Source organism: Aspergillus lucknowensis, assembly GCF_044049455.1.
Source record: "Aspergillus lucknowensis strain CBS 449.75 chromosome Unknown BJX67scaffold_3, whole genome shotgun sequence".
NCBI lineage: Eukaryota > Fungi > Ascomycota > Eurotiomycetes > Eurotiales > Aspergillaceae > Aspergillus > Aspergillus lucknowensis.
In genome coordinates, this window is record NW_027263547.1 from 719,599 (window position 1) to 744,692 (window position 25,094).

At 51.4% G+C, this 25,094-nt stretch overlaps 10 protein-coding genes across 10 annotated transcripts; 6 read left to right on the forward strand and 4 right to left on the reverse strand.

Moving 5' to 3' along the window:
• Positions 1 to 878: 878 nt before the first annotated feature.
• BJX67DRAFT_377319 (3' exoribonuclease family protein) lies at positions 879 to 2,138 on the forward strand (the record flags this gene model as incomplete). The annotated part of the gene is made up of 1 exon (XM_071032077.1): positions 879 to 2,138. One exon carries the CDS (start codon positions 879 to 881, stop codon positions 2,136 to 2,138), a length of 1,260 nt encoding a protein of 419 aa, XP_070890536.1.
• A 63-nt stretch (positions 2,139 to 2,201) lies between these two features.
• Positions 2,202 to 4,325, reverse strand: BJX67DRAFT_342595 (aspartic endopeptidase). The gene has a single exon (XM_071028038.1). The coding sequence runs from the start codon at positions 4,191 to 4,193 to the stop codon at positions 2,301 to 2,303; it is 1,893 nt and encodes a 630-aa protein (XP_070890537.1). The 5' UTR covers positions 4,194 to 4,325; the 3' UTR covers positions 2,202 to 2,300.
• A 114-nt stretch (positions 4,326 to 4,439) lies between these two features.
• Positions 4,440 to 5,582, forward strand: cyp1 (putative peptidyl prolyl cis-trans isomerase (CypC)). Its single transcript, XM_071028039.1, has 3 exons — positions 4,440 to 4,516; positions 4,564 to 4,605; positions 4,677 to 5,582. Exons 1-3 carry the CDS (start codon positions 4,484 to 4,486, stop codon positions 5,088 to 5,090), a joined length of 489 nt encoding a protein of 162 aa, XP_070890538.1. The 5' UTR covers positions 4,440 to 4,483; the 3' UTR covers positions 5,091 to 5,582.
• Positions 5,583 to 6,109: 527 nt separating this feature from the next.
• BJX67DRAFT_377322 (putative Rab geranylgeranyl transferase escort protein) lies at positions 6,110 to 7,948 on the forward strand (the record flags this gene model as incomplete). The annotated part of the gene is made up of 4 exons (XM_071032078.1): positions 6,110 to 6,183; positions 6,241 to 6,359; positions 6,422 to 7,423; positions 7,608 to 7,948. The coding sequence occupies 4 exons, from the start codon at positions 6,110 to 6,112 to the stop codon at positions 7,946 to 7,948; spliced, it is 1,536 nt and encodes a 511-aa protein (XP_070890539.1).
• A 3,275-nt stretch (positions 7,949 to 11,223) lies between these two features.
• gfsA (glycosyltransferase family 31 protein) lies at positions 11,224 to 13,845 on the forward strand. Its single transcript, XM_071028041.1, has one exon. The coding sequence runs from the start codon at positions 11,680 to 11,682 to the stop codon at positions 13,282 to 13,284; it is 1,605 nt and encodes a 534-aa protein (XP_070890540.1). The 5' UTR covers positions 11,224 to 11,679; the 3' UTR covers positions 13,285 to 13,845.
• Positions 13,846 to 13,848: 3 nt separating this feature from the next.
• BJX67DRAFT_342607 (uncharacterized protein) lies at positions 13,849 to 14,983 on the reverse strand. The gene has a single exon (XM_071028042.1). It carries the CDS (start codon positions 14,520 to 14,522, stop codon positions 13,932 to 13,934), a length of 591 nt encoding a protein of 196 aa, XP_070890541.1. The 5' UTR covers positions 14,523 to 14,983; the 3' UTR covers positions 13,849 to 13,931.
• A 401-nt stretch (positions 14,984 to 15,384) lies between these two features.
• BJX67DRAFT_165628 (MADS-box domain-containing protein) lies at positions 15,385 to 16,581 on the forward strand. The gene is made up of 3 exons (XM_071024998.1): positions 15,385 to 15,836; positions 16,008 to 16,142; positions 16,202 to 16,581. Exons 1-3 carry the CDS (start codon positions 15,594 to 15,596, stop codon positions 16,478 to 16,480), a joined length of 657 nt encoding a protein of 218 aa, XP_070890542.1. The 5' UTR covers positions 15,385 to 15,593; the 3' UTR covers positions 16,481 to 16,581.
• An 830-nt stretch (positions 16,582 to 17,411) lies between these two features.
• On the reverse strand, positions 17,412 to 20,522 carry BJX67DRAFT_165755 (DUF803 domain protein). The gene is made up of 5 exons (XM_071024999.1): positions 20,300 to 20,522; positions 19,817 to 20,249; positions 19,623 to 19,760; positions 19,476 to 19,568; positions 17,412 to 19,421 (listed from the first exon to the last, which is right to left on the reverse strand). Exons 2-5 carry the CDS (start codon positions 19,856 to 19,858, stop codon positions 17,916 to 17,918), a joined length of 1,779 nt encoding a protein of 592 aa, XP_070890543.1. The 5' UTR covers positions 19,859 to 20,249; positions 20,300 to 20,522; the 3' UTR covers positions 17,412 to 17,915.
• On the forward strand, positions 20,112 to 21,476 carry BJX67DRAFT_165618 (H(+)-transporting V1 sector ATPase subunit E). Its single transcript, XM_071024997.1, has 4 exons — positions 20,112 to 20,249; positions 20,357 to 20,461; positions 20,527 to 21,038; positions 21,094 to 21,476. The coding sequence occupies exons 2-4, from the start codon at positions 20,429 to 20,431 to the stop codon at positions 21,242 to 21,244; spliced, it is 696 nt and encodes a 231-aa protein (XP_070890544.1). The 5' UTR covers positions 20,112 to 20,249; positions 20,357 to 20,428; the 3' UTR covers positions 21,245 to 21,476.
• Positions 21,477 to 21,963: 487 nt separating this feature from the next.
• Positions 21,964 to 24,299, reverse strand: BJX67DRAFT_377327 (uncharacterized protein; the record flags this gene model as incomplete). Its single annotated transcript, XM_071032079.1, has 7 exons — positions 21,964 to 22,587; positions 22,650 to 22,803; positions 22,854 to 22,929; positions 22,979 to 23,108; positions 23,165 to 23,217; positions 23,268 to 23,369; positions 23,423 to 24,299. The coding sequence occupies 7 exons, from the start codon at positions 24,297 to 24,299 to the stop codon at positions 21,964 to 21,966; spliced, it is 2,016 nt and encodes a 671-aa protein (XP_070890545.1).
• Positions 24,300 to 25,094: the final 795 nt, after the last annotated feature.

A 25,094-nucleotide genomic window follows, 5' to 3' on the forward strand; every position in this document is an offset into this window, starting at 1 on the left:
GCTTCGCGAGATGCAACATGGGCTTTCGATTGTCAGGAACCTCCCAAGGTGGTCAGCCGATCAGCGTCAACCATATCCCAAACGAAGAGATGGGTCGTTTGACACGAAGCTTGGAAACTTATTGTCGTGCTCATCCTCGTAAATACTCATGGAGACGAATAAGAGCATGTCCCATTCGGGGTTCGCTCGGATCGACACTTTATTCTCGTATTGTCTATATATAGAAATCTTGGAGACAACAAGATTTCAACCTCAAGTTCGGGAAAGCAGGAGCAAATCGAGCTTCATCAATCACGAAGAGAAAATGCATTATGAGGCTTTGTTCGCCTGCTTCACCAACTTGAAGGGCTTCTCCAGAAGGGTCAAGAAAAGTGCAAGGATCTCAAAAAGTACCTTTTCATGACCCCCCTGAGTTTAACTCCGGCTTGCAGAATGACGGCAAGTCCTGGCCCACACCATTGATCCCACGCTTCAAGACTTCGTCGTCCGGATTTCGCAGGGAGCTGCAAGACATTTGTTGCTTCTTTGGCTGGCACTGGTAAACTTGCGGGAAGGCCGAGTCTCATGGGATGAAGTTGAGAATCGTCAGTCTGCTCATCGAACGTGTTGCATGACGCCAGGAGCTGACAGCCTTCCAAGGTTGGGTTGACAAATTTCCTCTTTCGAAGCGGGAAGTGTTTGCATGACTCGGAGATTGGAATGTCGACATGGAGGACGCTGTTGGACTGAGTGAGCAACTCACCGCCTTTATACATAGCATTATTCTGCCGCAAAGAACCCGATTTTCTTGGCTGGCTCCCGCTGCAACTCCGGACTTGAGCTGCCCACACACAACGGCCTTGGGATTGACAACCCCTCAGGATCCATATCGCAACGAAATGGCCTCGACCGCTGCAGATTCAACTGCCCAAGCCGCCCCAACCGCTCCGCCATCTCTTATTCTTCCCCCTTCACAGTTTGCCCGACTCCAACCTCACGCCTACCTCCTTGCCCACCTCTCGCCCCCTGCATCGAGCCAACAACCTTCTCTTCGAGCCAATGGCCGGTCCCCCTCGCAATTCCGAATCACCTCCGCAAACACAGGATCGCTAACTCACACTAATGGAAGTGCGGTGGTGAGACTCGGCGACACCACCGCCGTATGCGGCATCAAGGCGGAAATCCTACACACCGAAGATATCCCCTCATGGAGCGTCTCACATTCATCCTCCTCATTGGCGTCCAATAAGAGAAGGAAATTGACGAGCCCGGCCGAGAATCTGGGTGCGGATCGAGAAGACGGTTCAGAAGAAACCGACGACGATGACGATTCCTACATCGAAGACTTCAGCTTACTTGTGCCCAACCTCTCACTGAGCACTGGATGCGCTCCAGGCTTCATCCCAGGCGCACCGCCTTCGGCGCTTGCGCAGTCACTGTCACATCAGATTCTTTCTCTACTGCGTAGCACTCGTATAGTTCGCTCTAAGGACCTGCAAATATGGTACCAGCGGCCAAACCTGGGGCGGGAAGAGCTAGAGGTCCATAACGAGGATGAGCAAATGGATGTGGATGTTGAGCAAGATAGGTCAGGCGGCGCCACCCCCGAGCCCCGCGAGATCAAGGCCTTCTGGGTGCTCTACATCGACATCATGATTATTTCCCTGGCAGGGAACCCGTTTGACGCGGCCTGGTTATCGGTTCTGGCCGCACTCCGAGACACAAAATTGCCCCGTGCGTGGTGGGATGTTGATAATGAAATAGTCGTGTGTTCTGACCTAGTTTCAGAGGCTCGGAAGCTGTCACTGCGTGGGCTACCCGTTGCGAGTTCCTTTGGCGTTTTTGAGGCCGACGCAGCAGCCGGATGGAGGGCAGTCCTTATCCCCGATGCCGAGGAGGAGAGGAAAATCGCTGACAGCGAGAGAAAGGGTATCCGACGAAGATGGATCCTTGCTGACCCTGACGGCTACGAGGAAGGGTTATCTCTGGAGCGAGTATGCCTTGTCGTCGACAGGGATCAAGGCGGAAGTGGCGAAGTTGTTATCGTAAAGCTAGAGAAGAACGGCGGGTTTGCAGTGGACAGGAAAGAGCTCAAGCAATTAGTCGAGATATCCGCCCAGAGATGGGAAGATATTAATCAGATCCTTGGGCAGTGTTGAAACATTCAAAGGCTAATACGATATTTACGGCGATCCGACAAGCCCTGGAGAGATGATACCATATCCTTAATATACATTTACCGCCTCCAGTAATTGCCGAGAAACTCCCTAGACACCACCAAACACCAAATGCTATCCGAGCCTACGCGAAAACCGAATTCCCTACTGAGAATTTGCAGCAGCGTTCCTCGGACTCCGTCGTCGCCTTTTGGCAGGTGGCTCATTGGCCTGGTTGCCCACAGCAACATACGACCGACTCTCCTCGTCCAGGGCAGATTTGATAGTGTCGCCTTGATCCTGTGGTTTGTTTGAATTTACCTTCCGAGGAACGTAAATGGAAAGCAAGAAAAGGTCGAGGTGCTTGGACTCCTCTTTACCATCAAATTGCGGTTTCGTTTTGACGTTGCTGTCGGATTTCTCCTGACCAGTTGCGTCTGTAGCTTTTCCAGAAGGTACAGGTTCCTGGTTCCCCTTTTTAACCTTCCCAAACCCTTCGTTATCACTAGAATCAGAGAACAGACGAGCGAAGAGGCCCCGACCCTTGTCGGAAGAGACAGGTCCCTCATTCTGGTCCTTTTCACCCTCCTTATCGCTAGCGTCTTCTTCGTCTTCCTCGGCATCGCTGAATTCCCACATCTCGTGGACCTGACCCTTGATCAAGGCAGTCCCCCATAGAGATAGCAATATTCCTGGGACTAGGTATAAGAGAGCTGGCTGGGGGTGGTCAAACATTTGCATGACAGCAAGCGTCATTAGCATTCCGAGCGTGTAACCGACCATGCTAGCTTTGAAATACGTCTTGGGAAAAGAACGAGCGTCGTTGTACGGAATTTCCAACTGAGGCTCGTTTGATGTAACTGGAGGTGCCCAGAAACGTTCTCCCCATCTTCCCGTAGCTGGCTGGAATACTGGTTTGACGAATCCGGATGCTTTGCCTTCTGCTCGCGCTTTCAGAGTACCCTTTCGCTTATAGTAGACAAAGAGGTCGAACCGAAGAGCCAGCCCCACCATCATGCCGGGGATAATGATATCACCTAGGCCCAACATTGCCAGAGAACCGGTATCGGGAGCCTCAGATGGAGTGGGCGGGCGAGGAAATAAGAGCTTGATCGGGACGTCGAGGTTCTTCGCCACAGTCACCATTAAGGGAGTGAAGTAAACGAAGTATATGTCGTAGAAGAATAGTGATCCAAGAATGAGAGAGCCGGTGACGAAAGTAGATGGTGACATCAACTGCAAGGTGCCATAGCAGAAAGAAAAGCCGAAAAAATTAGTTAACCACCATGGTTTCGAGACAAATGCGAATTGAACCACTGCGGGTAAAGCCAGGAGGACACCCAAGATATCAAGTGTGCCTATCGAGCAATCCAGGTGGACCACGCGGTGCACATGAAAACGAAGTTTCGCTCGCCAGTATAGTATCTCACGGAATGTCCAGAGAGACACCAGAACTATTCTTGGCAATGGTATCGAGCTAAGAACCCCCGGTAGAGGCGATTCCCGTACTTCAACTGGCTCCAAACTCGGCGGAGAGCGTACAGCAGCGAAGATCCGCTCAGTTGCCCGAGGTTTCCAGGTCTGCCCACGGCGCGTATATCTGCGGGGGAAGATGAATGATCTTAAAACCAAGAGGCAATCCTTTAAAAAAGCCATTGCAAAAAATATACCCATTAGAGAAAAATAGAAGCCAAGGATTTTGTTCAGGGTGTTGGCTCCAAACCATTTGATCGCCACGTATAGGCCGCCAAGTGTAGCGCCAGCGGTTAGAGGAAACATCACGGCATCACTTGGAGCGAGCCCTTCCATTCTCTGGTCAGCGTCCTGCTCTTCATCTTCTTCATCGTCGTCGTCTGACTCATTCTCAGCCGCTTTTCCAGGAGTTTCGGTAGGCTTTGCGGCAGAACTAGGCCTCGAAAGCGAAGCGTGGGCTCCGATATAGAGGGGAAACAGAGCTGAGAGAACAACATGCCCGTATGTCGGCAAAAGCGGCTTCGCAAGGGCGAAATGGTACAGTGCCTGCCCCAGGACCTCTGCAAATGGACTGACCTCAGCCATGACAATGTTGATAGGTTATCTGTAGGGCAGAGCCTTGAAAGGGTCAGAGGAAGCACGGAATATTGAAACCTGGTTGTAACAATTTAGACTGCATGGATTCACCATGGGAAGTAGAATTTCAGGCCCGACCCAAGAAAGGTTGTGAAGAAGGAAGAAGCTGCATCCATTGTCCAAAACAACATTTGATGCCAAGCCCACCTCCGGCTCCGCCTTTGGACCCCCAAATTCAACTGGCACCACTCTGCACCTGAGAGCTTCAAGAACCTCGAGCAGCTATCACCCTCCCTGTGATGGCGACAGACGTTGCATTCGATACGAGCATGGTAAGGGCGGCTGATCCGGCATGATATTTTCAGCTAACCCCAAGCAGGGCTCGTTCACTGTCGAACTCTACAATTCGCATGCTCCCAAGGTCAGTCGCAGCTGCTCAGCATGGCACTCAGCTCTCAAATTTCATGTTCCTAACATCTTAGCTACCACTAGACTTGCAAGAATTTTGCGACCCTGGCACAGCGCGGATACTACAATAATGTCATCTTCCACCGTATCATCCCCAACTTCATGGTGCAAACAGGCGACCCCACCGGCACCGGTAGAGGGGGAAGCTCCATCTACGGAGAGAAATTCGAGGACGAAATTCGCTCCGATCTGAAACATACCGGCGCTGGCATTCTGAGTATGGCGAACAGTGGGCCAAACACCAATGGAAGTCAGTTCTTCATTACACTCGCTCCAACGCCCTGGCTCGATGGCAAACACACAATATTCGGTCGGGTGAAGAGTGGGATGAGAATAATTCAGCGAATGGGTCTAGTCAAGACAAACAACGAAGACAGACCCGTGGACGAGGTTAGGATCGTTCGCGCAAGGGTCGTGGAGGAAGGGACCGAGGAGTGAGAGGCTCCGACACCATTCAGGAACCAACGCTTCGGGCGAGAACCCCAGTCACTGCACACGCCTTACCCAAGGTGAACAACGCATATAGCCTACCATCCAAGGCGAGCACAGCTGTTGCCGCTTTCAGGTCCTCGGGTGCGTCGATGGGGAACTCCTAACTTCCAGGGCAATCCCAGTTTGGGGGGGGAGGCAAACAGAGAACAGATTGCAACAGCCTACTATACCTATGCTATGCCTACATCCTAAATTGCCGTGTCTGTAGCGAGACATGGCTCCTGTATCCAACAGTCAAAGATGCCTAGAATCAATGAAATGTATCACTACAAACGAACCGCTTCCATCAGATGTTTCCATCCAGAGCAGCAGATACAGAGTGACAAAATCCTATCTACCACCCCTTGAACAACAAGACCAATGAAGGCATGTGCAAAGGAGGACAGACTGCTACAGCGATTATGCAGTCTGGCGATGCAGAGCACCAGGAGTGGTGTGTTGAAGGAAAGGCTTGCTCTGCGAGAGAAAAATCGCTCGAAATGGAACGACCCGCCAGCGGGTGCTTGGTAGTCTAGCCTAATACGGAATAGCGTATATGAAACCTTCTCCGGAAGCTCACACAAGAAATTATTGTCGACGACCTCGGGACGTAGGACTGCAAGGTTTCCGATCATGGAAGAGCATAAGCTCTTGCACTGTGCCCCCAAGTTCCATTGCCTTTATTTGTCCAAGCCTGCTGTCTATCTTTCCTGGCACTGGCACCTGCTCCGGATATGGCCAGCTTGTGTTTTCACGTGACCTGTGGTTCCGCTTGAAATTCTTCAGTTCTCTTCGGCTGCGTCTTTTTTTTCGCAGTTGATGTTTCGCCCTTTGGGTCAACAATCCTGGATTCACCACAAATGGGTCCTGAGACTTCTGAAGAGCTTCTATTATTCAGTCAGCCGACGTGATGATAGTTAGGCCTTCATATGCGGTCGAGGACTATACACTAAACACAGCTCTGCTCCCAATCTGGTACCAGTACGATGGAATCACTGACAAATACGCAATGGGATGTCACAATCTCTGGTACTGGGATTCCCCAGTCACTTCTAGCTCTGTATGTCCTCCCATTGCCGGGCATGGATTTGAACTATTCCTGATCTCTGCGAGCCAGTTCTCTTTCTCGGTCTGGTAAAAAGATTCTCCATGTTGACAAAAACGCATATTACGGGGGCCCCGAAGCTGCCCTAAGTCTACAAGAGGCTCATGAATGGGCTTCGAAAGTAAACGAAGGTGAGAATCTGACTTCACAGTGAATGAAATAACACCAGCTAACCTCTACGTTAATAAGCTAGAGACCGCGCATCTCCCGTTTGAAGATGCTACCATCTCATCAAGTCTTGATAAGCCCGGCTCCGGGCTATCATCTTCTAGGGCATACACACTATCCTTGTCACCGCAACTTATCTACTCCAGGTCTCAGCTGTTGCCGACCTTGGTGGCATCCAAGGTCTATCGCCAGCTTGAATTTCAAGCCGTTGGAAGTTGGTGGATTTACAAACCAACTTCTGGTGGAGACAAGGATCTATACAGAGTGCCAAGCAGTCGCGAGGATGTCTTCACGGACGATCTCATCAGTATGAAGTCCAAGAGAACCCTCATGAGATTTCTCCGCCATCTTCAGCAGCACCTGAAGCAGGAATCAGCAGAAGAGGATAAGCCAGCGATCGAAGACGAAGACCTGGACAAGCCTCTCTCGGAGTATCTCACCTCCAAGTTCCATGTTCCACCTGAACTCTACGACCCGCTTCTCTCACTCTCCTTGTCACAAACCCCTCCGCAGGCGACTGTTGCTAAATATGCTGTTCCTCGCATCCAACGGCATCTCGCATCCATCGGCGTGTTTGGGCCAGGGTTCGGAAGTGTCCTAGTAAAATGGGGAGGAGGGTCAGAAATTTCCCAGGTAGGGTGCCGTGCTCTCGCTGTTGGCGGTGGGGTATACGTCTTGAATGCCGGGGTTGAATCGTTGGAACACGACAACCAAAATGACGAGTATTCACGCATTCAATTGCGATTATCCAGCGGTGAAAAAATCACGACCAAGTTTGTCGTTGGCTCCAACTGGGATCTCCCTGCACAAGCCCAATCCCCGTGTACCCATGACAAAGTCTCACGGTCAATTACCATTGTGTCATCATCTTTGGAGAGCCTGTTCCCGGTCACGGCAGAGGGCGGCCCGACCCCTGCTGGGGCCGTTGTGATCTTTCCAGCAGCCTCACTTGGTCTAACTAACGAGTTGCCGCCGATTTATATATCCGTGCATTCTAGCGAAACCGCTGAGTGCCCGTCAGGTCAAAGTAAGTTTTCCCCGCGTATCCTCTGCCTCGCACTTTTCCGTCCTATGATGACTTTCCATCTAAACTTATCTACATTGCCTGAAGCTGCATTGTTGAGAATTCTACGGATCTGACCCTGGACTTCTCTATTCCTCCTTACTCGCCACAGTCTCCCCTTCGTTACATTCTAACAATTGTGCGACAGGTGTTCTCTACGGCAGTGTAAATCTTCCCGGACAACAAGGGCAGTCCTTGATCGAGTGCGCCATTGATAAACTACTTCAATCCAGCGCTGGGCCGGATGTCAACATCTTATGGTCTCTCCGTTACACGCAACTCGGACGAGCCGTTCGCGGTGATACAAGCCCTGCCAATGACGTCTCGGGCAACCTCATCCGATTCCCTCCGCCAAGCCTGGACCTTGCCTTCGATGATTCCGTCATCGATTTGGTCAAGGATGCGTGGACCATTATCATGGGAGACGATGCGTCTCCAGATAATTTTATGAAATTCGATGATCGAGAATCTTACGATGATGAGGATTGATGCGACATTTTGAGAGATTAGACCCGTCATTAGTTGTACCCGTATCCACGCCACTGTACTGCAGCCAGTCGACGTCAGCGGGCCATCGCGAAACTGTGTCTTGATCAGTTTGAAATGCACATATTTCGAAAGAGGACCCCAGCCGGCGCATGCGAAAAGCCTCACTAGTTCACCATATGCAAAGTCGCTCAGCCGAACAGACGGCGCGAAAGCCCATGATTTCCCAAGACGAGAACGCACAATTGAAAGGTGTAGCCTTGTGAGATTTCTCAAGGTATACAAGAGTAGTACCAGGCGCACCGGCGTCATGCCGTAAGTGCATTATAAATGTAGCTGACTGGTGCCAGACAGCCCGTAGTTCAGAGGAACGGATATTCCAGCCGTCCAACGAGGATTCCTTTTTTCCTTTGCGAAGGTCTCCCGGGGCCAGATTGAGAGCCGTGAGCGAAACCGATTAAAGCTCCTCGCCTCGGATTATATTTCGCCAGGCCGACAAGGTTTCGGGGAAACCAAAGGCAAGGTGGATGTCAGCCTTATCACTTCGCCCTCATGTTCATCTTCCGTACATACAAAAATTGCATTTCTGGTCGGAGGATAAAGTCCTACTAATACTAGTCGTAGCCATCAAAACATGTAACTTTCCAAAGCTCCATCACCGCAGTTTGTCTGGAGCCTCAAGGCTGGAAACTCCATTCGAGAATTCTGCTGTTGAGCTTTCAAAAAGGATTGGACGAGGTAACCTTGGGAGTCAAATTACGTTGTGAGATGCAGCCAAGCCGAACAGGACAACGATGGCGACATCTCGCGCAACAGGCCATCGCCCCGATTTCGATACGGACACAAGTTTGTGATCATCCAAATTCATTTCGCTTGTCACGTCCGCTCATGTCATTTGCACTAATATTATTGAACAGAAAAAAAATGCACAATTTCGTCGTTGGATTTTGCAAGCTGACAGGTGACATATTTGCAAAGACGAAGTTGCTTGAAGCAACACTCCTGTCCTGGACGAGAATGGGAGGTTGAAGTTCAAGGCGAGACATTTCGCCCCTCAAAGGACTCCAAATTCCCCATCAGCTCCGGCGCTCCCTTCCGAGGGTCCAAAAAGGGTCTTGTTTCATCATTCTGATCATGATGAGACCCTTCAAAGCGCTTATTTGGAAGAAATTGATTGGTTTAAAATCCTGCCTGAATCGCGCGCTTCCAGGTGACCAAGGGATCCGCCGGCAGATACTGAATCCCCCGATGGAGGATACTCCGCCAGGCTGTTGTCCCAAAGTCCAAGCGGACCCTGAAATGCAAGATCAGACAGGTTGAGATCAGGATTCTCAAGTGGAACAAGTTCCTCGCTTATCTTACCAGTGAGCAAACCATGGGTCCGCCCTTGGCATTATCTTCAAACCCTTTCGAGAACCACTCATGCAAATTCGAGTCGCGCAGTTCCTTCAAGAGTGAGACCCTTGTCTGATTCCTTCCATGGTCTTCTCAAAGAGCCCCAGTTGTCTGTGCAGCGACAGAATTCGAGAATGAAATTCCGTCTCTGGCTTTGGCCCATCTGATTGGATCGCTCATCCCCCCTTCCGCAAATCGCCAGCTGAATGACGTTTGCTGATCATGATCCACCCTCTTGAGGACAAACCTCGAAAAAGCAGTGGCAGAAAACAGTGAGCGATCTGTAACCTGAGAGGGAAATGTGAGCACAAGCAGGCAAAAGGCGTGGCACAGCGTCCAACCAAGATGTGGAATGGAACAAGCCCAACCTCACCCCAGCCGTGCTTCCTCCCGCCGTTCCCGAAGACTCAAAGCTTGCGATTCGATTCCACGTCAACCGGCCTTTCAGAGCTTGGAGCGGGACAGATTTTGAAAGTCGGCGAATTCACCTTCGCTCCGACTCAGCAGGTGTCATCGACTCTGGCAAACCGAGTCTGAGGAAAGGCGCCATGCATGGGACACGCGGCCCGTGGGGCTCCCAAAGAGACGCAGCGTCCAGACGGCCAACGCTGAGTGGCCGTGCTGACGGGAAGGCGGCGCCGATCAGATTGTACCTTCCCACCAATTTTGCTTCAAGGGTGGTGCGACCCTGGCGATTGATGGGCGGGACACGCAAACGCTGCGTGCCCCGACCTGCGTTATTTTTATTCCTGCGTCGAGTGTTGGATGCAAAAAGAAAAGCTTTGATTTTACCTGCCGAAGACGTCGGGAGACTCTTCGATTGATAAGTCCTGTGTGCAGCAAATAAAAATAGAAGACAGCCGCCACTGGAACTTCCTCACAGCCACATTTCCCAGGGCAAGAAAACGAGCGCTTGGCTTACCCGCACGCCCTCGAAATGGAAAAACGCGTATGTCGAAATTTAAACTCCGTTTGCGGCTTGGCACTCCAACCTCAAGTTCCTGCAGCCGCCAGTAGGAGTGCTCGAAACGGCGATCAGCAGTTTGAGAATTGAGCATGAAACAACGACATTGCAGAGCGACACATCCATCCCTTTGCATGTTTGTTTTTCTATGGGTGGAAAAAATGTCCAAGTTTCCCTGTATGGATTTTCCAATCTGGGGTTGCATTCTTCCAAGGCTTGTTCTCCAGGTCACTTCATGCTCATTCTAGCGGTGCTTGAATGGAGGACACTCCATCTGGTCAGGAAAATGAACGGATCTGCTGCCACCCACGGAACTTCTTTCAGTGTCCTTGCTGCAGTCGTCGTCCATTGGTGTATCTCTCGAGATGGAAGACCAGCCTTCAACCTTTGGAGCCCACCAGTTCTGGACTCTGTGTAGTCACGGCCTTCCAAATCAACTATCGCGGAGGTGAGACCTCGGGAACGCCTGCAGGACGAGATGGCAAGGGTCCAGATGAAAAATGCCAGCATTCGGGTCTGTCAACTGGCAAGAAACTTGAGATTTAATGCGGACTCAAGCCTGACTGCACCCACCTTTCGGCATTCTTCCGTCCGTGATCAGCGCCAAAAACGGATGCACAGGACCAAACCTGCTATTTGCCGGCGACAATGCCTTGGAGGATCAGAATGTAAATAAAAGCCCATCAGCAGTCGCCGGGAAACTGCCTCTGTCTCATGAGTTATTGAACATTGTGTTGAAGAAGAATCTGATATTCCAATCCAACAAGAGCCTCGAAACGAAGGCCAAAGTTACACACAGTGTGTAATTTGCAGATCATATTACGAGACCCCCCGTGCTCGCTTTCCCGCTCACCAGCCCGGAATCGCCTTTTCAGCGTCTCCTGGCGGTGGTGTCCTCATCATCCTTCAATCTTCACCTTCTCTCGCTCTCACCTCTCCGTCCCCTCCCTCTCCCTCTCCCCTTCTTTCGCTCAACCCTCCAGAGACTCGAGACTTCTCACACCTTCAGTTCACATCATCCTCTTCCCAGTCAACGTCTCCAAGCGCCCTGGACGTACGTCCAGCTGTGCTCGTTTACCTCCAACTTCCCCTGGATTTTTCAGTTCGTCCTCGACTTGTTGGGTTTGCAGAAGTCAATACTCTCTGTGGCTGCAGAACCAGTCTCGACACTACCGGTCTTTCGTTGACAGTCTTCTTTGGTGCTTTGTCCGCCAAATCCACTCATTCAGATCCCCCATTGTCGGATTCCTTCTCCGTTCCTTGGTCTCGGTCGATCACGAATCCCCTGAGCCTTCCCTTTTCTCCCCGATCGATGTTCCTTCGGAATCACGAATCATAACGTTCTTTCGACCACTTAATCTCCTCAAACTCTTCCATGTTGAAGAACAACGTTAATAATACGACCAAAATGCCGACCTTCCGCCTGAAAACGGTCTTCCCCCTCGTCGCCCTGGTCTCAATAGGGCTTTTCTTCTGGTGCATCGAACGCTATGATCGCGAAGCCCTCCTCCGGTTCAAGCATCCTGTCGATCGCGTCACTTCATCTGGTGCTCCTCAGATCCAACTTCAGACAGCCCCACCCATCACGAAACAATGCGACGTGGATCCGAACATTATTATGCCACCTTTGCCCTTCAATGAATGGCTGATGCGCAAGAACTACACGCGCGCTTATTTCCGCCCTAATTTCCAGCCTCCCAAGACCGAGTTCAAATCGCTTGAGGACGTCAATGTTCCCGTCCTTCCGCCAATGACCCGCCTCGAGCGTGGCATGGTTATCTCCCCGTCTAACGAGGAGGAGGCTATGCCTTGCCCTCCCGTCATTGATGTAGATGTTGCCGCCGACCATGATATCGATGAGACAGATAAGTTGTTGTTTGGCCTGGCTACCTCTGCTGACCGACTGGACCGCCTACTCCCTTCCCTGCTTTACTCATATGGAAACACAAAAGCCGGGATCATTGTTCTTGTTCCAGACTCGGACGACGACATTGCCAAGCAGGAGACCTACTTCCGCAACCGTGGCCTCGACCTGACGCTTATCAAGTCCCCTCTTGAATTTACTGCTCGTTATTTCGGGTTGGTGGAGGCATTCGCGAACCATATTCGGACAAAACGCCCCCAGACTAAATGGGTTAGCTTTATCGACGATGACACCTTCTTCCTGTCTTTGCCGACGATCGCTCATGAATTGAAACTGTTTGACGTGAGCAAGAAACACTACATTGGCGCCCTATCAGAAGCTAGCTGGCAAGTCGATACGTTTGGCCACATCGCCTTCGGAGGCGCTGGTGTGTTCGTGTCCAAGCCTTTACTCGACACCTTAGAGCAGTACTACGACGATTGCCAAGCCTGGGGCGAACAGCCAGGTGACCAGAAGCTCGGCCAGTGCATCCAAAGATATGCTGATACCCCTCTCACGCTTTGGCCCTCTCTATACCAAATGGACATGAAGGGTGAAGTCGATGGTGTTTACGAATCCGGCCGCAAGATCGAGTCTCTCCACCACTGGAACAGCTGGTATACTAAGGACGTCGTGAAGATGACCGCCGCGTCGGCTGCTGCGGGTCGCCGATCTGTTCTCCGTCGGTGGGTATTCGACCAGGAGGAGATTGTCAACAACGCTACGGGAAAGTCCATCCGGACTTTCTGGGTCTTCACCAACGGTTACTCGCTCGTCAAGTACACCTATGATGAGAACACCCCTGATGATGCCATCAACTTCGATCACGCTGAGAAGACATGGGAAGAAGATCCTCGCGGTTATGAAGCTCGTTTGGGTCCTTTGCGCCCTCGGGATCAAAATGGTGTCACCAAAGATCGGTGGCTCTTACGGGAGGCTTATGTTGTTGGGGATAACGTCCACCAATGGTATGTACGTGAGGAGGATGAAGGCCACAGCGTGATCGAGATTGTTTGGCTAGGACCCAAGGGTGGTGGCGGTGCCGGTATTCGAGACTTCGCCGTCAACAACCACTAATTCCCCTTGCCTTCATGAAACGATACTGAGGCTGGACCTCGAGTTCTGTGCGGACCTTTACTTCTTGCACATTATTTACATTCATTACTTCCATTTCGCGTTCTATATCTTTTCTTTTCTTTTCTACCGTCAACAACGAAGGGGACGGACGACATCTACGAAGTGGCAAGAAATGGGTCTTCTTCGAACCACTGCAGAGGCAGTTCCTTGGACATTCATTTTTTTTTTTTTCTTCGATTGGCTATTTCTCGGCGTTGCTCAGGCGAACTGAAGAAGGCGCAGTCGAAGATCGGAACTGGTGGATTTCAGCGACGAGCATTTCTCGTTTACGTCTATCCCCCAACCCAACATCAACTCAAAAGCGACCTTTCCGTGCCTCTGCCGTTTACCCTGAAGTTCTGGAAGGGGTTGCTTTCCTCGATGCATGTGTAAAAATAGAATTTTGCTCCTTGGTCATTGGCGCATTCGCCATTACCCAGGAATATGATGAGTTAAGTTTAGATCTTATTATAGTCAGGATACCGCTGCTACTATAGTTAATATGATAACAATATCTTCATCGTTCCTCTTGTCGATTCTTACGTATGCTCAACTGTTGTTTGACCCGAGCGTTTTACTTTGTGGAGTTGACTGTATGGAGCTCGCCGTCATCCTCTTGGAGTGGACTTGGCGCTACGGCTTTTCCTTGAGACGATTGAGCTTGAAGAGTCACCAAAATCTGGTCTTGACGACATCCCAAGATAGTCGCCGACAGCCACGAGCTGGAAAGTGAGGACAAGAGGCGCCTGCGCTACATCGATATATATATTTATACCCATCTCCACCTTAGGCACTCTCAGGCTCAATGGCAAAGGAAACAAACCCCTTTCAGCGCAAACAGCCAAGCTCATCTCAAGAAAGTCTTGGTACAAGCCCAAACTTGATAAACTTCTGCAAGAAGTTCCGAGAAGTTGAGAACAAGCTTCAATGAAGGAGTGAAGCGGCGGCACATCAGACCCCCGGCCCCGTTTGCACGAGGAAGCGGCGAGGTTCTCATGCTGGCCCTGTTCTTGGCCAGGGCTGAAGAAGAATGGGGCTTTATTGGCACGGATATTGGCAAGGGTGAAATTATTGGGTGGGCTATCAGGGTCTGCCTCCTCTAGCGTGGCCGTTCGCCATACCGTCGATCGAGGCGAGGGCTCTGTGGCAGACTGGCAGCCCCTTCTTTTGGGACCAGGGACATGGACTGAAGACGACATGTTTGTTCACAGCGGCTGGCCAACTCCGACTCCCAGCGCCTGCGGGAGTGTTCTGCCGATGAACGGTCCCCGAGGCAAAGTACTTCTGTCCTGAACAATCAGCTGTGTTGAACAAGATGCGTTGTCTTGCATTCCTTATCCACTGATCACCCCCCGTTCGTGGATTAGGTTCGTGTTGGCGTGTGTCTGTTGGCCCGGAGGATGCGTTGACTCGAGGAGGTTGGTATGCGACTTGCTCCACAGTTCATCACCCGTCTGAAGTGACTCGATGGGCTCGAGAGGATACCTTCATCATCGATGGAGATGAGCTGTCTCGAATCTCCGGTCATCGCTGGTCATCTGGTCCTCATTCAGCTGGTCCTCCTTTTCCTCGGGGTCTTGAAACCATGGGGCGGGCTGGGGGATGAATCCTTGGCTGGGAGACTCCGAGTCGGGGTACTGGTAATGTTACTAGTACAAGGTAATGGTGGGAAATGAGGTGATTGTCGAATCACATTGTCGGTGCCTCACCAAGACTGACCCAATAATGGCCGTCGCCAAGACCTAATGATCCCCACTGAAAGGTCTGGACAAACTTGGTCCTGACCGTGATTCCAGCCGGGTCTGGTGCTCCTGTGAAGCTTTTCGCAGCGCGAAATTGGGGGTGTGAGAATATCCAAACACCCTCCACGAGCCGCGATTCCTGAGAAGGCTCCTGGAGGCTGTCAGTGAAATTGGCTGTCATGGGAAGCTTCTGCAGTGGCGACCGCCCGTGCCAAGTGGTGAGGTTTATTACCGGTGTGTGGGGCCGGTCACGTACGGTCAAGCACACGTGAGCCACCGCCTTCCTCTCTGCACCGGCACTTTGCCTTCTTCGAACTTCTTCTCCCCCGTTTTCCCTCTTTCCTCCTCGTCCTGAACCCAAACCCTGCGAAGCCAAACGCGTTACTCGATTCGGTCATCCTCCCTTCCCCTCAAAAGCATCATTCCTCTTTGGGCATTCGTGTTCAAGTCCCCCAGATCATTCTCTCTACTGCTTGAGGACGAGTCTCGAGCAATTCTTTTCGTCTCTTCTTCGTCTGAACCCCCGTTATGGCCGACATCACCGCCGTCGACGAGAAGCTGTCTCCGACCCAGGACGACCTGCAGCAGGCCGCCGGTAACGGCGCCCCAGACAACCGCGGTTCCAAGCGCTCTCGTCTGAGCGCTGACGACGATGACGATGATGAGGACAAGCCCGGTCGCGAGCGCAGGAAGATTGAGATCAAGTTTATTCAGGATAAGTCGCGTCGTCACATCACCTTCTCTAAGCGGAAGGCGGGTATCATGAAGAAGGTGCGTGCTTCCGCGTCTGAGCCCGTCGCGTTCGAGTGCCCTCTACAGGCATTTGCGACGATTGTTTGTCCCTTGACGTTATGAACTCGGCATTGTCTCATAATCTCCTACATCTGCGTGGAATATACACGGTCGGACCCTAGCTGACTGTTCAATCCGGTCGCGCTGCAGGCATACGAACTGTCCGTTCTCACAGGCACTCAAGTGCTCCTCTTGGTCGTGTCTGAGACTGGCCTCGTCTACACGTTCACAACCCCGAAGCTGCAGCCACTCGTGACGAAACCCGAAGGAAAGAATCTCATTCAGGTGAGTGTTCTCGCACGCCTCGGCGCTTCTGACCGAGACTGATACCCCTTAACCCATAGGCCTGCCTTAACGCTCCGGACCCAACCACCAACGAAAATGGCGTTGATGCTCCTGAGGTTCCCGCCGAGACACCAGAGGATGTGAGCCACAATAATGTCAACGCTCAGCAGTCGAATATCCCTCGGCCCGCTGGAATGCACCCTGGCTACATGACGAATGAGCAACAGCAGCAAATGGCCTACTACCAAAATTTCCAGCAGCAGCAACAGGCTGGCGGGCAGTATGCTGGAATGCCTGTGGGTAACCGGATGCCGCCGCAACACCAGCCCACTGCGTAAGCAGACGCATATAAAACCGCTTTAAGAAATGGAAAAGCCACATAGGGTGTTGCTTCCCTTATTCTGTGGATTTTCCTTGCGCATATATGCGCTCTGTCGGCGTTTACTTGATACCCAGCGAATCCGTTCCCACACGACTCTTCCATCTCGATCCGGTCTTCGTTGTATACCACCGACCCACCCACGCAAGACAAGAAGATCTCATTCTCCATCACATGTGTATATCATGAACCTTTTGGTTCTGAATTTTGCAGAACTCCGAATGACCGATTTCGGTGCTAGCAGTATCTTGTTTGCCCTGCTATCTATCTGGTTTAATGACGTCGCCTTCCCCCTTCTCTTCCCCCTACTTCTCCCCCAAGAAATCAGCAAAAAAATTCCGAAAAAAAGAAAAGAAGTTAGAGAACGAAACCAGGATGGTGATTGATCATTGATCGATGCGGTCTGCGGACAACTTTGACCTGGATTCCGACATGCTTTATTGATCTTACCCGCAATCATCCCATAATCATTTCCTAGACAAGGGGGAAGTGCGGTGTTTGTGGTGCCTTTTCATCTCCCTTTCTTCTCATTACTTACCGGCGAACGTGGTTGTCTGTTTGATTCCATAATCTGCGGTTTATTATGCCCTGTTCATTTTTTATCCTATCTGTCCTCTCTTAACCTCTTTGAGTTCCCCGATGCAATGAGTTTATCACCCTCCTCTCAAGATGATTGTCTACCTCGATTCCATACTGGCTTGCGGGCAACTGAAATCCAATATACTGGGTAGGCAGCAGATATTAAGTTGGAAGGGGTAACTAGTACTAGTAGGTCTGCTCTCACTTCTTTTCGAGTCCGACTGTCCGATTAGTATGTATGGTACTGGAATTGTTTTTATCAGGTAGAAGTACGTCATGTATGGTATGGAATAAATTGGACTTTCCTTAATTCCTTACACTTGGCTACTTGCTGCTCTCTCTTCCTTGGAATGCGATACCGACTACTGTATCGTTCTGGATTGCTCTACTCAAGTCTTGGTGCTGCGTCTTTGTTCTCTATGTCAAGGCGAATTGACCTTATCCAATTATTATCACTACCCTCATTCCTAATAGTACTGGTCTTTCTGAACTTGGTCAGGCGCCGAAAAAAAAGGTAGATGGTGCCGGGGTGAACTCGTCGATAGCAAACGTAGATGGGGTATAAACTGGATTGAGATAGGAAAGTGCCGTTGCGTGTCGGCTGTGGATGTAATGTACATTCATTCTGAGTGTGATATCGGGTTCAGGTGAAGTGGCAGATGGCGTAAGGATTGTGTTGTTCATTCCGTTGATCGGTGAAGGGGATACAGAAGACCAGGGCAGTCATCGAGGAAGAGGAACCGAGAGGGAATGGAGGGAACGGGAAGGGACCGCCGAGGTCTGGTTCACGTACACTGTACGTGTACGGGGCGTCGTTATTGTTCTGGGGGATTTCCATATCTGCTTGGCGGCGTGATAGGATCGGCTTCAGGATCGCCATGTGAATTCTTCTGTCTGCGCCCCTGACCGGTTAAACGAAATAGATAGTTGAGACTCGTTCTCCAGATCCCTAGAGCGCTCCTCGACCCTGCAAGGGAACGGTCTGCGGTTCCGGTGGACGTGGACTGGCGTAGTTGCTGACTATCATCTGGTGGTATTGGTTGATCATGTTGGGTATCTGCAGTGCCGTATCCGTTAATGGATGATTCTTGTAAGGCGGATGTCGGACCTAGTGTTCGTTGTTTGGGGAGCAGAAGACGATTCTCGGAGCCGGAAAATGATGTTCTTCGCGGCTTTCTGGGTTTGTGGACAGATTGGTAGAGTCGTCGTGGACTCCAGCCTTGCGAGGCATGTAGAGCGCTGCTCTTGCTCCGTGGGCGATTTTCCGAGAATCGGGTGACGAGTGAAGACCGCGCGCCGCCAGCGGTCTCAACATCGGAGTCGTCTAATTCAGCCCATATCAAAGCTGGGTCTAAATCAGATGATGTTGAGGCTCGTTTAGGCATTGTTGAGTATATAGGAAGACTGGGTGCGCGCTGGCGAGGAGATTCGAGAAGGGGATGGGCTGGGGGGAGTAAAGGCTCTCGTTCGCCTGCCTGGTCTTCTTCGTCCTCGAAGCCTAGGCCCATAGGAGCCTCCGTACTTTCATCAATGGCCGCCATTCCGGGCCCTAGAGTAGCTTGGGACGGCCCAACGACCGTCATGGGTGCGTGAATATCAATATCTTCTAACCGCCATGACAAACACAGCACCCCGCCAAGTAGAACAACAGTTCCCAGTGCAATGAGTCCTGCGTGGAGGCTTGTCAGCTGAGACATTTGGCGAAAGTAAATCAAACCATCTAGTATAGCGATGATGTTGTAGATGCAAAAGACGAATGGGTAGAGGACACTGGTGCTGCAGAGCTTTAGGCCGCGATGAAGGTAGTACAGCTGCGAGAGAGCAAACCCGACGACTGAGAGTATAATTGCCCATGACTGCCAGCGATTGAATTGGTTTACACGATCCACAATCGTTCGGACGAATAACTCCACCGCCGACTTGGCTAGGAGTAGCGTATGTGCGGATAGGATGCCGCTGATTAGGCCATAGCATAGCCCTCGTACAAGCCGAACACGGGCGTGGTGTATATTCAACCGTGGTGCATACGTGTTCCGCAGCGTAGGATGCTTCGAACGAGCTGTCGTAAAAAAATGTAGGAGTTTCGACCCAATAAAGATCGAAATCGACAGTACCGCGGTTCCTGCCATCCAGAGGATGAAGTTCCGACCGCGAAGAAGTTCGAGAAGCTGATCAAGGGTATGTGCCGGTTCGCCGATAGCGCCGAAAACTGCTATCAGAACAGCGCCGCCGCAGACCAATATGGTCCCAATCAGTGAGTATCGGGTGAAGGCCTCACCGAGAATCAATGTAGCGAATATGGTGTTGAAGACGAGCCCCGACTGTTAAAAGAATTAAGCGCAACCCCGGATAAGAAGACAAGGAGGACAACCCACTGCTTGAAGCGTCGAGAGCACAGGAAGTGGAAGAGTGGTGATCTGGATCGAACTTCCGACAAGGTTCGCAAGCACGAACATCAGCATTCCGAGCTACAACGCATCAGCGTGACATGATTATCGTGTATCACAGCACTCCGTCCATACCTGCCATCTTCGCCGTTTATAAGGAGGCCTCCGTAGGTCGTAAGGGTGCTTCTCGTCTTCGAGAATATGTGACTTGCGCTGGAGGGTCAGCCCAATCGCCTGGACGCTGGCCGAGATCAACCCAACAAGAACCCCAATCTAAGACGTCAATGGTATTAGCAATTGTATAACCTAAGACTAGACGGAGAACGCACCGCGACACTCCCCTGGGGTGACAGGTCACCAAGATTGCCCATCACGGGATGTCCTCATGCATTGGTGGCAGAGTGGGGGGAGCGTCGGCTCAGACACCGCGAAGCATTAGACGGGGGGAGCGTGGGTATGGGGAGAGTGGTATGCCATATTCGGAGGAGGTTGTCTGAGACGTCCTAGGATTGAATGAGAGAACGAGAAAGCAAAGCTAGCGAGAAGTTCCAGGGATGATGGGGAGGGGGAGTGATCTCATCTGGATGTGGCCGGGAGGAACTCCAGTTTAGGTGCGAGCAACCGCCAAGTCACCCCGAGCGACTCAGCATCCAGTGGTGCAGTCCTGTTCCCCAACTGCAAGTCTGCGTCCTTTTCATGCCTCCTCCATCACATTGACGATTCCTCCTCTCACAATCCTTAGGAATTATATGACAGACTAGAGTAGGTGACCCTGACCCTTTTCCGGCCATACCCTTCTGACCCTAGCACATGCTCCTCAACACCCATGCTGTGGATCACGACGCTGACCTGTCCAACCTCACTCCCAGTTACCGAGCTTAACTCACATTCCTCTATATCCCCGATTGTAGCTTCAGCATCGAGCTGTTACACCAAGCGAAATGTCGCAAAGTCATGCTCTCTCCGACGACCAGGTATGCCGCGAGTCCGCCCGTGATAGGCAACGGTACCCCCCAGCTCATGCAGTCTCAATGGTCAGGTCGCGGGCGAACTCCGCAAAATGACTGCCTTTATCCGGCAGGAAGCTCTCGAGAAAGCCCGCGAGATCCAGCTAAAGGCCGACGAGGAGTTCGCCATTGAGAAGTCGAAGCTCGTCCGCCAGGAGACCGCTGCGATCGACACCCTCTACGAGAAGAAGTTCAAGCAGGCTGCCATGTCCCAACAGATCACTCGCTCCACTCTGGCTAATCGCACCCGCCTCCGTGTCCTCTCCTCCCGTCAGGAGCTCCTCGACAATCTATTTCAAGAAGCTCGCGGCCAGATCTCTGGCATCGCTGCGAAGGACGCCAAGAAATACCAGTCTGTGCTGAAAGACCTTATTCTGGAGGGGCTGTATGCGCTGAATGAGGGGAATGTGGATGTTCGCGCGCGAAAGAAGGACACAGATGCTGTGAAGAAGGCGATTGAAGACGCGGAGAAGGAGTTCAAGAGTACTGTTGGGAAGGATGTTACGGTGACCCTGGATGAGAACGAGCCGTTGCCGGATGACAAGTATGTTCCGTCCGTATCCTGTCTTCTATTCGTCCGTTCGCTGACAATTTTCTAGCGCCGGTGGTGTGGCCATTGTTGGTGGACAAGGCAAGATCGAGATCAACAACACCTTCGAGGAGCGACTGCGACTACTCGAGATTGACGCTCTCCCTGCAGTGAGAGAGACGCTGTTTGGCAAGAATGTTAACCGGAGGTTCTACGACTAGAGGACTTTGTTCTGGGTTCGAATTCAAGGTCAGCGCGCTTCTTTGGTTTCATCCTTGTATCTATGTAACTTTCCGTCCATCTGTCGTGACTTGCCCAACTACCCCCCGGAATATTCGCATCTTGTACAAATTCGCGCTGGCCCCTACATGGAGTGAGCTGTGGCACTGGCGTGCTGGGATGCTCACTTCTACGTGGGGGCAGAAGGGAGAAGATTGGGTGTGATATTCTCGCTATTGGGTATCGAGGAACGTAAATGTGACCATCCCGCCTGATTCCTGGCCTAGATTACATGATACTAGTACCAAACGGGGACCTATGGGGGTCTGCAAACGCACAAGACTTATGGATCAAGGGGGACTTATTCCGGCCAGCAATGGCTGTAGCATAGGTGCCAGGTATTCGCTGTTACCAGACGACGCCTGTGCGCAACCCGTCCCGACGATAAGGCCTTGCTTCGCCACGGATGTTTGATCAACGCGGCGAGAAGCGGAGCTGTAATGGACGTAGCTTGTGGGACATACCTCACTGCCACACACACGCTGTTGGATATCCTGAGGCTCTGTTGCGTAAACTAAAGAACCAAGGGTTAACGGATGTTTCGCTCAAAGAGACTGAGGGCTCTGCAGGACGTGGCTCATAATGGTCAATTGTGCGTTTCAGTGAGTCTTAGGGCTTTTCGGTAGGTGCTTCGCAGGAAGCTTCTCTAACCCCAGCGGCTTCAAGTGTCAGGCTTATCGCTCCGAATTGCCACTTGCTTTTGCTTGGCGAACTTAAGGATATTCTGGGTTTTCTGCTCTGGCCTGTGATGACCGAACAAGAGTTTCTTCGGGGGTGGCTTCGACCTCACAGAGTAGACAATGCGGTAATGAAGGGACTCGAGAGCTTCCTTTGCGAGAGTCCGGCTAAGATGAGATGCACCCGAGTCTTCGATAGCAGTAAAAATCTTCTTGACTCGGTCAGCGAGCATGTCGATCTCGCTATTGAATTCTTCTTCTGCATGTTCGTCGGGGAACTTTGCCTCAGACCATCCGGAATCAATGATGATATTCAGGAAGGTGGTGATAGCTCGTAGCTTCCCGTAGTTGTACTCAGGTTGACCTTTCCTCTTGTAGCGCCTTACGTCGAACTGTGGGTCTTTGAGAATATTGGTAATTCGGTTCACCTCGAACCTTCTATCCTGAGACCCGAAATGCGCTGATGGGTCCCTTGTTAGGAATATAAGCGCGAGACGACGTCTCAGGTCTGCGATCCAGTTGTTTGTTGGCAGAAGATGTTCGAGAAGATGACTTTGCAGCTCTGCATCCTTCAAAGTTGCGGATGTGGCCTTACAGATGCGGGTTGTCTAGTTATCGTTAGCAAAGATAGCCTTTGGCGGACATGGGGGATATGGGGGATATGTTATACCATGTTGTCAGCTTCATCGTCAGTAATACCCTCAAATACGGCAGTAATGGTTCTTTCTACTTCCGAACATAGGATGGAATGGCGGGTCAGGGAGGGATCAAGTGGAAGCCGAAGAAGTATGCTCAGGATTCGGTCCCGGGTCTCGGTTGAAAACCTATCTGAATGTTAAGAGGGGTTCTACTGCAACAAGTGACCATGACTAACAGGACTGGAGCATCGCGGAAGATGCCCAGAACAGATATCAAAACTCTGTGGTGTTGGGGCTGTGATTGCGGATCGTCTACCGGGGTCAATTATCAGGGGGGAAACAGCGGAGGGCTTCGACCTACTTGAAGGGTGTGCATTTGGCACAATCGGATCAGATAGAGCTAATGCCTGTGGTCTTGCGCTCAACCGCCAGAAAAGCGTATCGATATCCTCTGGTTGTATTAAAGACTTCATACGTTCCGCCGTTGTACGCTTGGAGGGCTTTTAGTTTGAGACTTGCATTGGCGGGTTGTGCAAAATTAACAAACCTTGATTGCCCTGCAGTAAGCATATCTCAAAGTATCTCGGGGCTCGGAGGGTACTGGAAATCCTATGAGCAATACGCCGCTTTAGGGATGAATCGAAACTAACTGGAATGAAATATCCATCTGACCAGCTCATCCGGTAATAGACCCCTCGATAGTGCGGAATCAATGACACCAGAATAAAAAGCTCGCTCTCGGGAATCGGGCTCTAATGCAGTCAGTATCGATAAGGCAGGACTTGGGAACTAGTCGGGTACGAACCTCGTAATACGGCCAAATATGTTCCAGGACAGATGCATTCTCGAGGAAAATCCGGAGGCGGAGGCGGAGGTGTCTGGACGTCGAAGAAGGCCCATGATTTTCCCAAGTCGAATGCTTCTGTTCGTCGCACAGCATCGAGGAGACGTTGTAAACCTATAGACTCATCCGTACCACCATCAAGAGCTGATGCGAGAACTCCTTCGTGTACCTTTGCGCTGCCCGAACCGGGGCCACTCTCACAATTGGATTCAGCATTAAGCGAGGCCCTAAGCTTCGCGATCCCAGCCTCAGTGTCGTTGTCAGAAACAGTTTGCTTCACAAGATCATCCAGGGTATTTCTGTATGTTGGTGGAGCAGATTTAGAGTGAGTGACACTCCTAAGCTTTGAGGACTTTCGAGTTCTCAGCGTCCTTCCTGATGCAGAAGATTCGTGCTCAACCTCATTATCCGCAGTGATGCCGCCCTTTGTTGTCGTTGGTCCAGAGTACCTCGAAAGAAGCTCCTCTGGGGGTTCAAGAGACCCTGTGGAATCCGACTCATCTCCATCAGAGCTAATAACAACGTCTTTCCCCTTTCTGACAACACGCTGGGACGATCCAAAGGACAACCCTGTTCCAGCGCTTTGGAAGCTTGACTGTAGTGGTGGGTCATTGCCAGCCGTATATTGTGTGGAGCGTAATAGCGACCGTTTTAATTGCGATGAAGGTCCATCTGGGGTCTCGGGGGTGGTGGCATCCGATGGAAGCAGCTGTGACAGATCGGTGAGGGGAGAGGTTGGCGTGGGGTCTTCCACAGGGGTGTCGGGCCGAGTATCTTGAGCAGCCAAAGCAAAGTCCGGACGCCGGAAATAGTTCGTGATCTTGCGCGGCGACGGCATCCTGGATATCTTGTTGGATGAATGGAGCCGGGGACTTGGAAGTTGATCCCAGTCATAGAGACAAACCCGCATGTCGCGCGTCAGCCAGTCGCGAGATCACATGACCTCTATACGTATTGGCCTGCTTTCTTTGTTGAGGGCTTGCCGCTCTCAGCACCTCGCATGCTGACAGAACGCTCTTCTCTTTGTTCAGGGATGAAGGGAGACAACGTTTACTTGTCATATGATTCCTGTTCTCTTCTCACGTCTTCGCCGTTCCCATTATTGCTATGTATTGAGAGTCGGGGAAAGCCCATTGAAAACATGCATTTGAAGCCATTGTTTAGAGAGATGCAACTTTGTTGAGGATCTGACATGACAACTCTGAAACCCTTCGTTAACAGCAGTTCAGGGACCATTCCGGTTTGCCGTGTTCTGACAGCTCGCTCCTCCAGAAGAATGTCTCGTGAAGCGGGGTCCGAGGTGCTTTCTCCTGCGTCCGATGCGAAACTTGGCTGACTTCGGGACAGAACATTGGGCTGTGAAATGGGGAAAAGAATGTGAGCTTCCCAAGGCATCGGGGAAATGTTCGAGAAACTAACGTCCACGAGCACGCGAATTCAAAAAGTTCGACACCATCGCAGAGTGGTTTCGCGAAGGCCCGTTTCAGGAACAGCGTTGCGGGACCTCAACCGAACACTTCGGCCCCTCCCAAACGTCGATCCCTCCTTTAGCATGCACCACCATTCTCCACCCATGATTCCTGATCTCCTTGTCCCAAAATTTCCAATGGCGTCGTTTCCGTTGCGGCTGCGC

Coding starts and splice junctions, on each gene's coding strand:
- BJX67DRAFT_342607 (XM_071028042.1), bottom strand. CDS start 14,522: ATGTCGTCTTCAGTCCATGTCCCTGGTCCCAAAAGAAGGGGCTGCCAG.
- gfsA (XM_071028041.1), top strand. CDS start 11,680: ATGTTGAAGAACAACGTTAATAATACGACCAAAATGCCGACCTTCCGC.
- BJX67DRAFT_165618 (XM_071024997.1), top strand. CDS start 20,429: ATGTCGCAAAGTCATGCTCTCTCCGACGACCAG. Junction 20,462..20,526: donor ATGCTCTCTCCGACGACCAG/GTATGCCGCGAG, acceptor CTCAATGGTCAG/GTCGCGGGCGAACTCCGCAA. Junction 21,039..21,093: donor GAGCCGTTGCCGGATGACAA/GTATGTTCCGTC, acceptor ACAATTTTCTAG/CGCCGGTGGTGTGGCCATTG.
- BJX67DRAFT_342595 (XM_071028038.1), bottom strand. CDS start 4,193: ATGGCTGAGGTCAGTCCATTTGCAGAGGTCCTGGGGCAGGCACTGTAC.
- BJX67DRAFT_165755 (XM_071024999.1), bottom strand. CDS start 19,858: ATGGGCAATCTTGGTGACCTGTCACCCCAGGGGAGTGTCGCG. Junction 19,761..19,816: donor CACCCCAGGGGAGTGTCGCG/GTGCGTTCTCCG, acceptor TTGACGTCTTAG/ATTGGGGTTCTTGTTGGGTT. Junction 19,422..19,475: donor TGCTCTCGACGCTTCAAGCA/GTGGGTTGTCCT, acceptor TTCTTTTAACAG/TCGGGGCTCGTCTTCAACAC.
- cyp1 (XM_071028039.1), top strand. CDS start 4,484: ATGGCGACAGACGTTGCATTCGATACGAGCATG. Junction 4,517..4,563: donor TTGCATTCGATACGAGCATG/GTAAGGGCGGCT, acceptor AACCCCAAGCAG/GGCTCGTTCACTGTCGAACT. Junction 4,606..4,676: donor ACAATTCGCATGCTCCCAAG/GTCAGTCGCAGC, acceptor AGCTACCACTAG/ACTTGCAAGAATTTTGCGAC.
- BJX67DRAFT_165628 (XM_071024998.1), top strand. CDS start 15,594: ATGGCCGACATCACCGCCGTCGACGAGAAGCTGTCTCCGACCCAGGAC. Junction 15,837..16,007: donor AGGCGGGTATCATGAAGAAG/GTGCGTGCTTCC, acceptor GTCGCGCTGCAG/GCATACGAACTGTCCGTTCT. Junction 16,143..16,201: donor AAGGAAAGAATCTCATTCAG/GTGAGTGTTCTC, acceptor CTTAACCCATAG/GCCTGCCTTAACGCTCCGGA.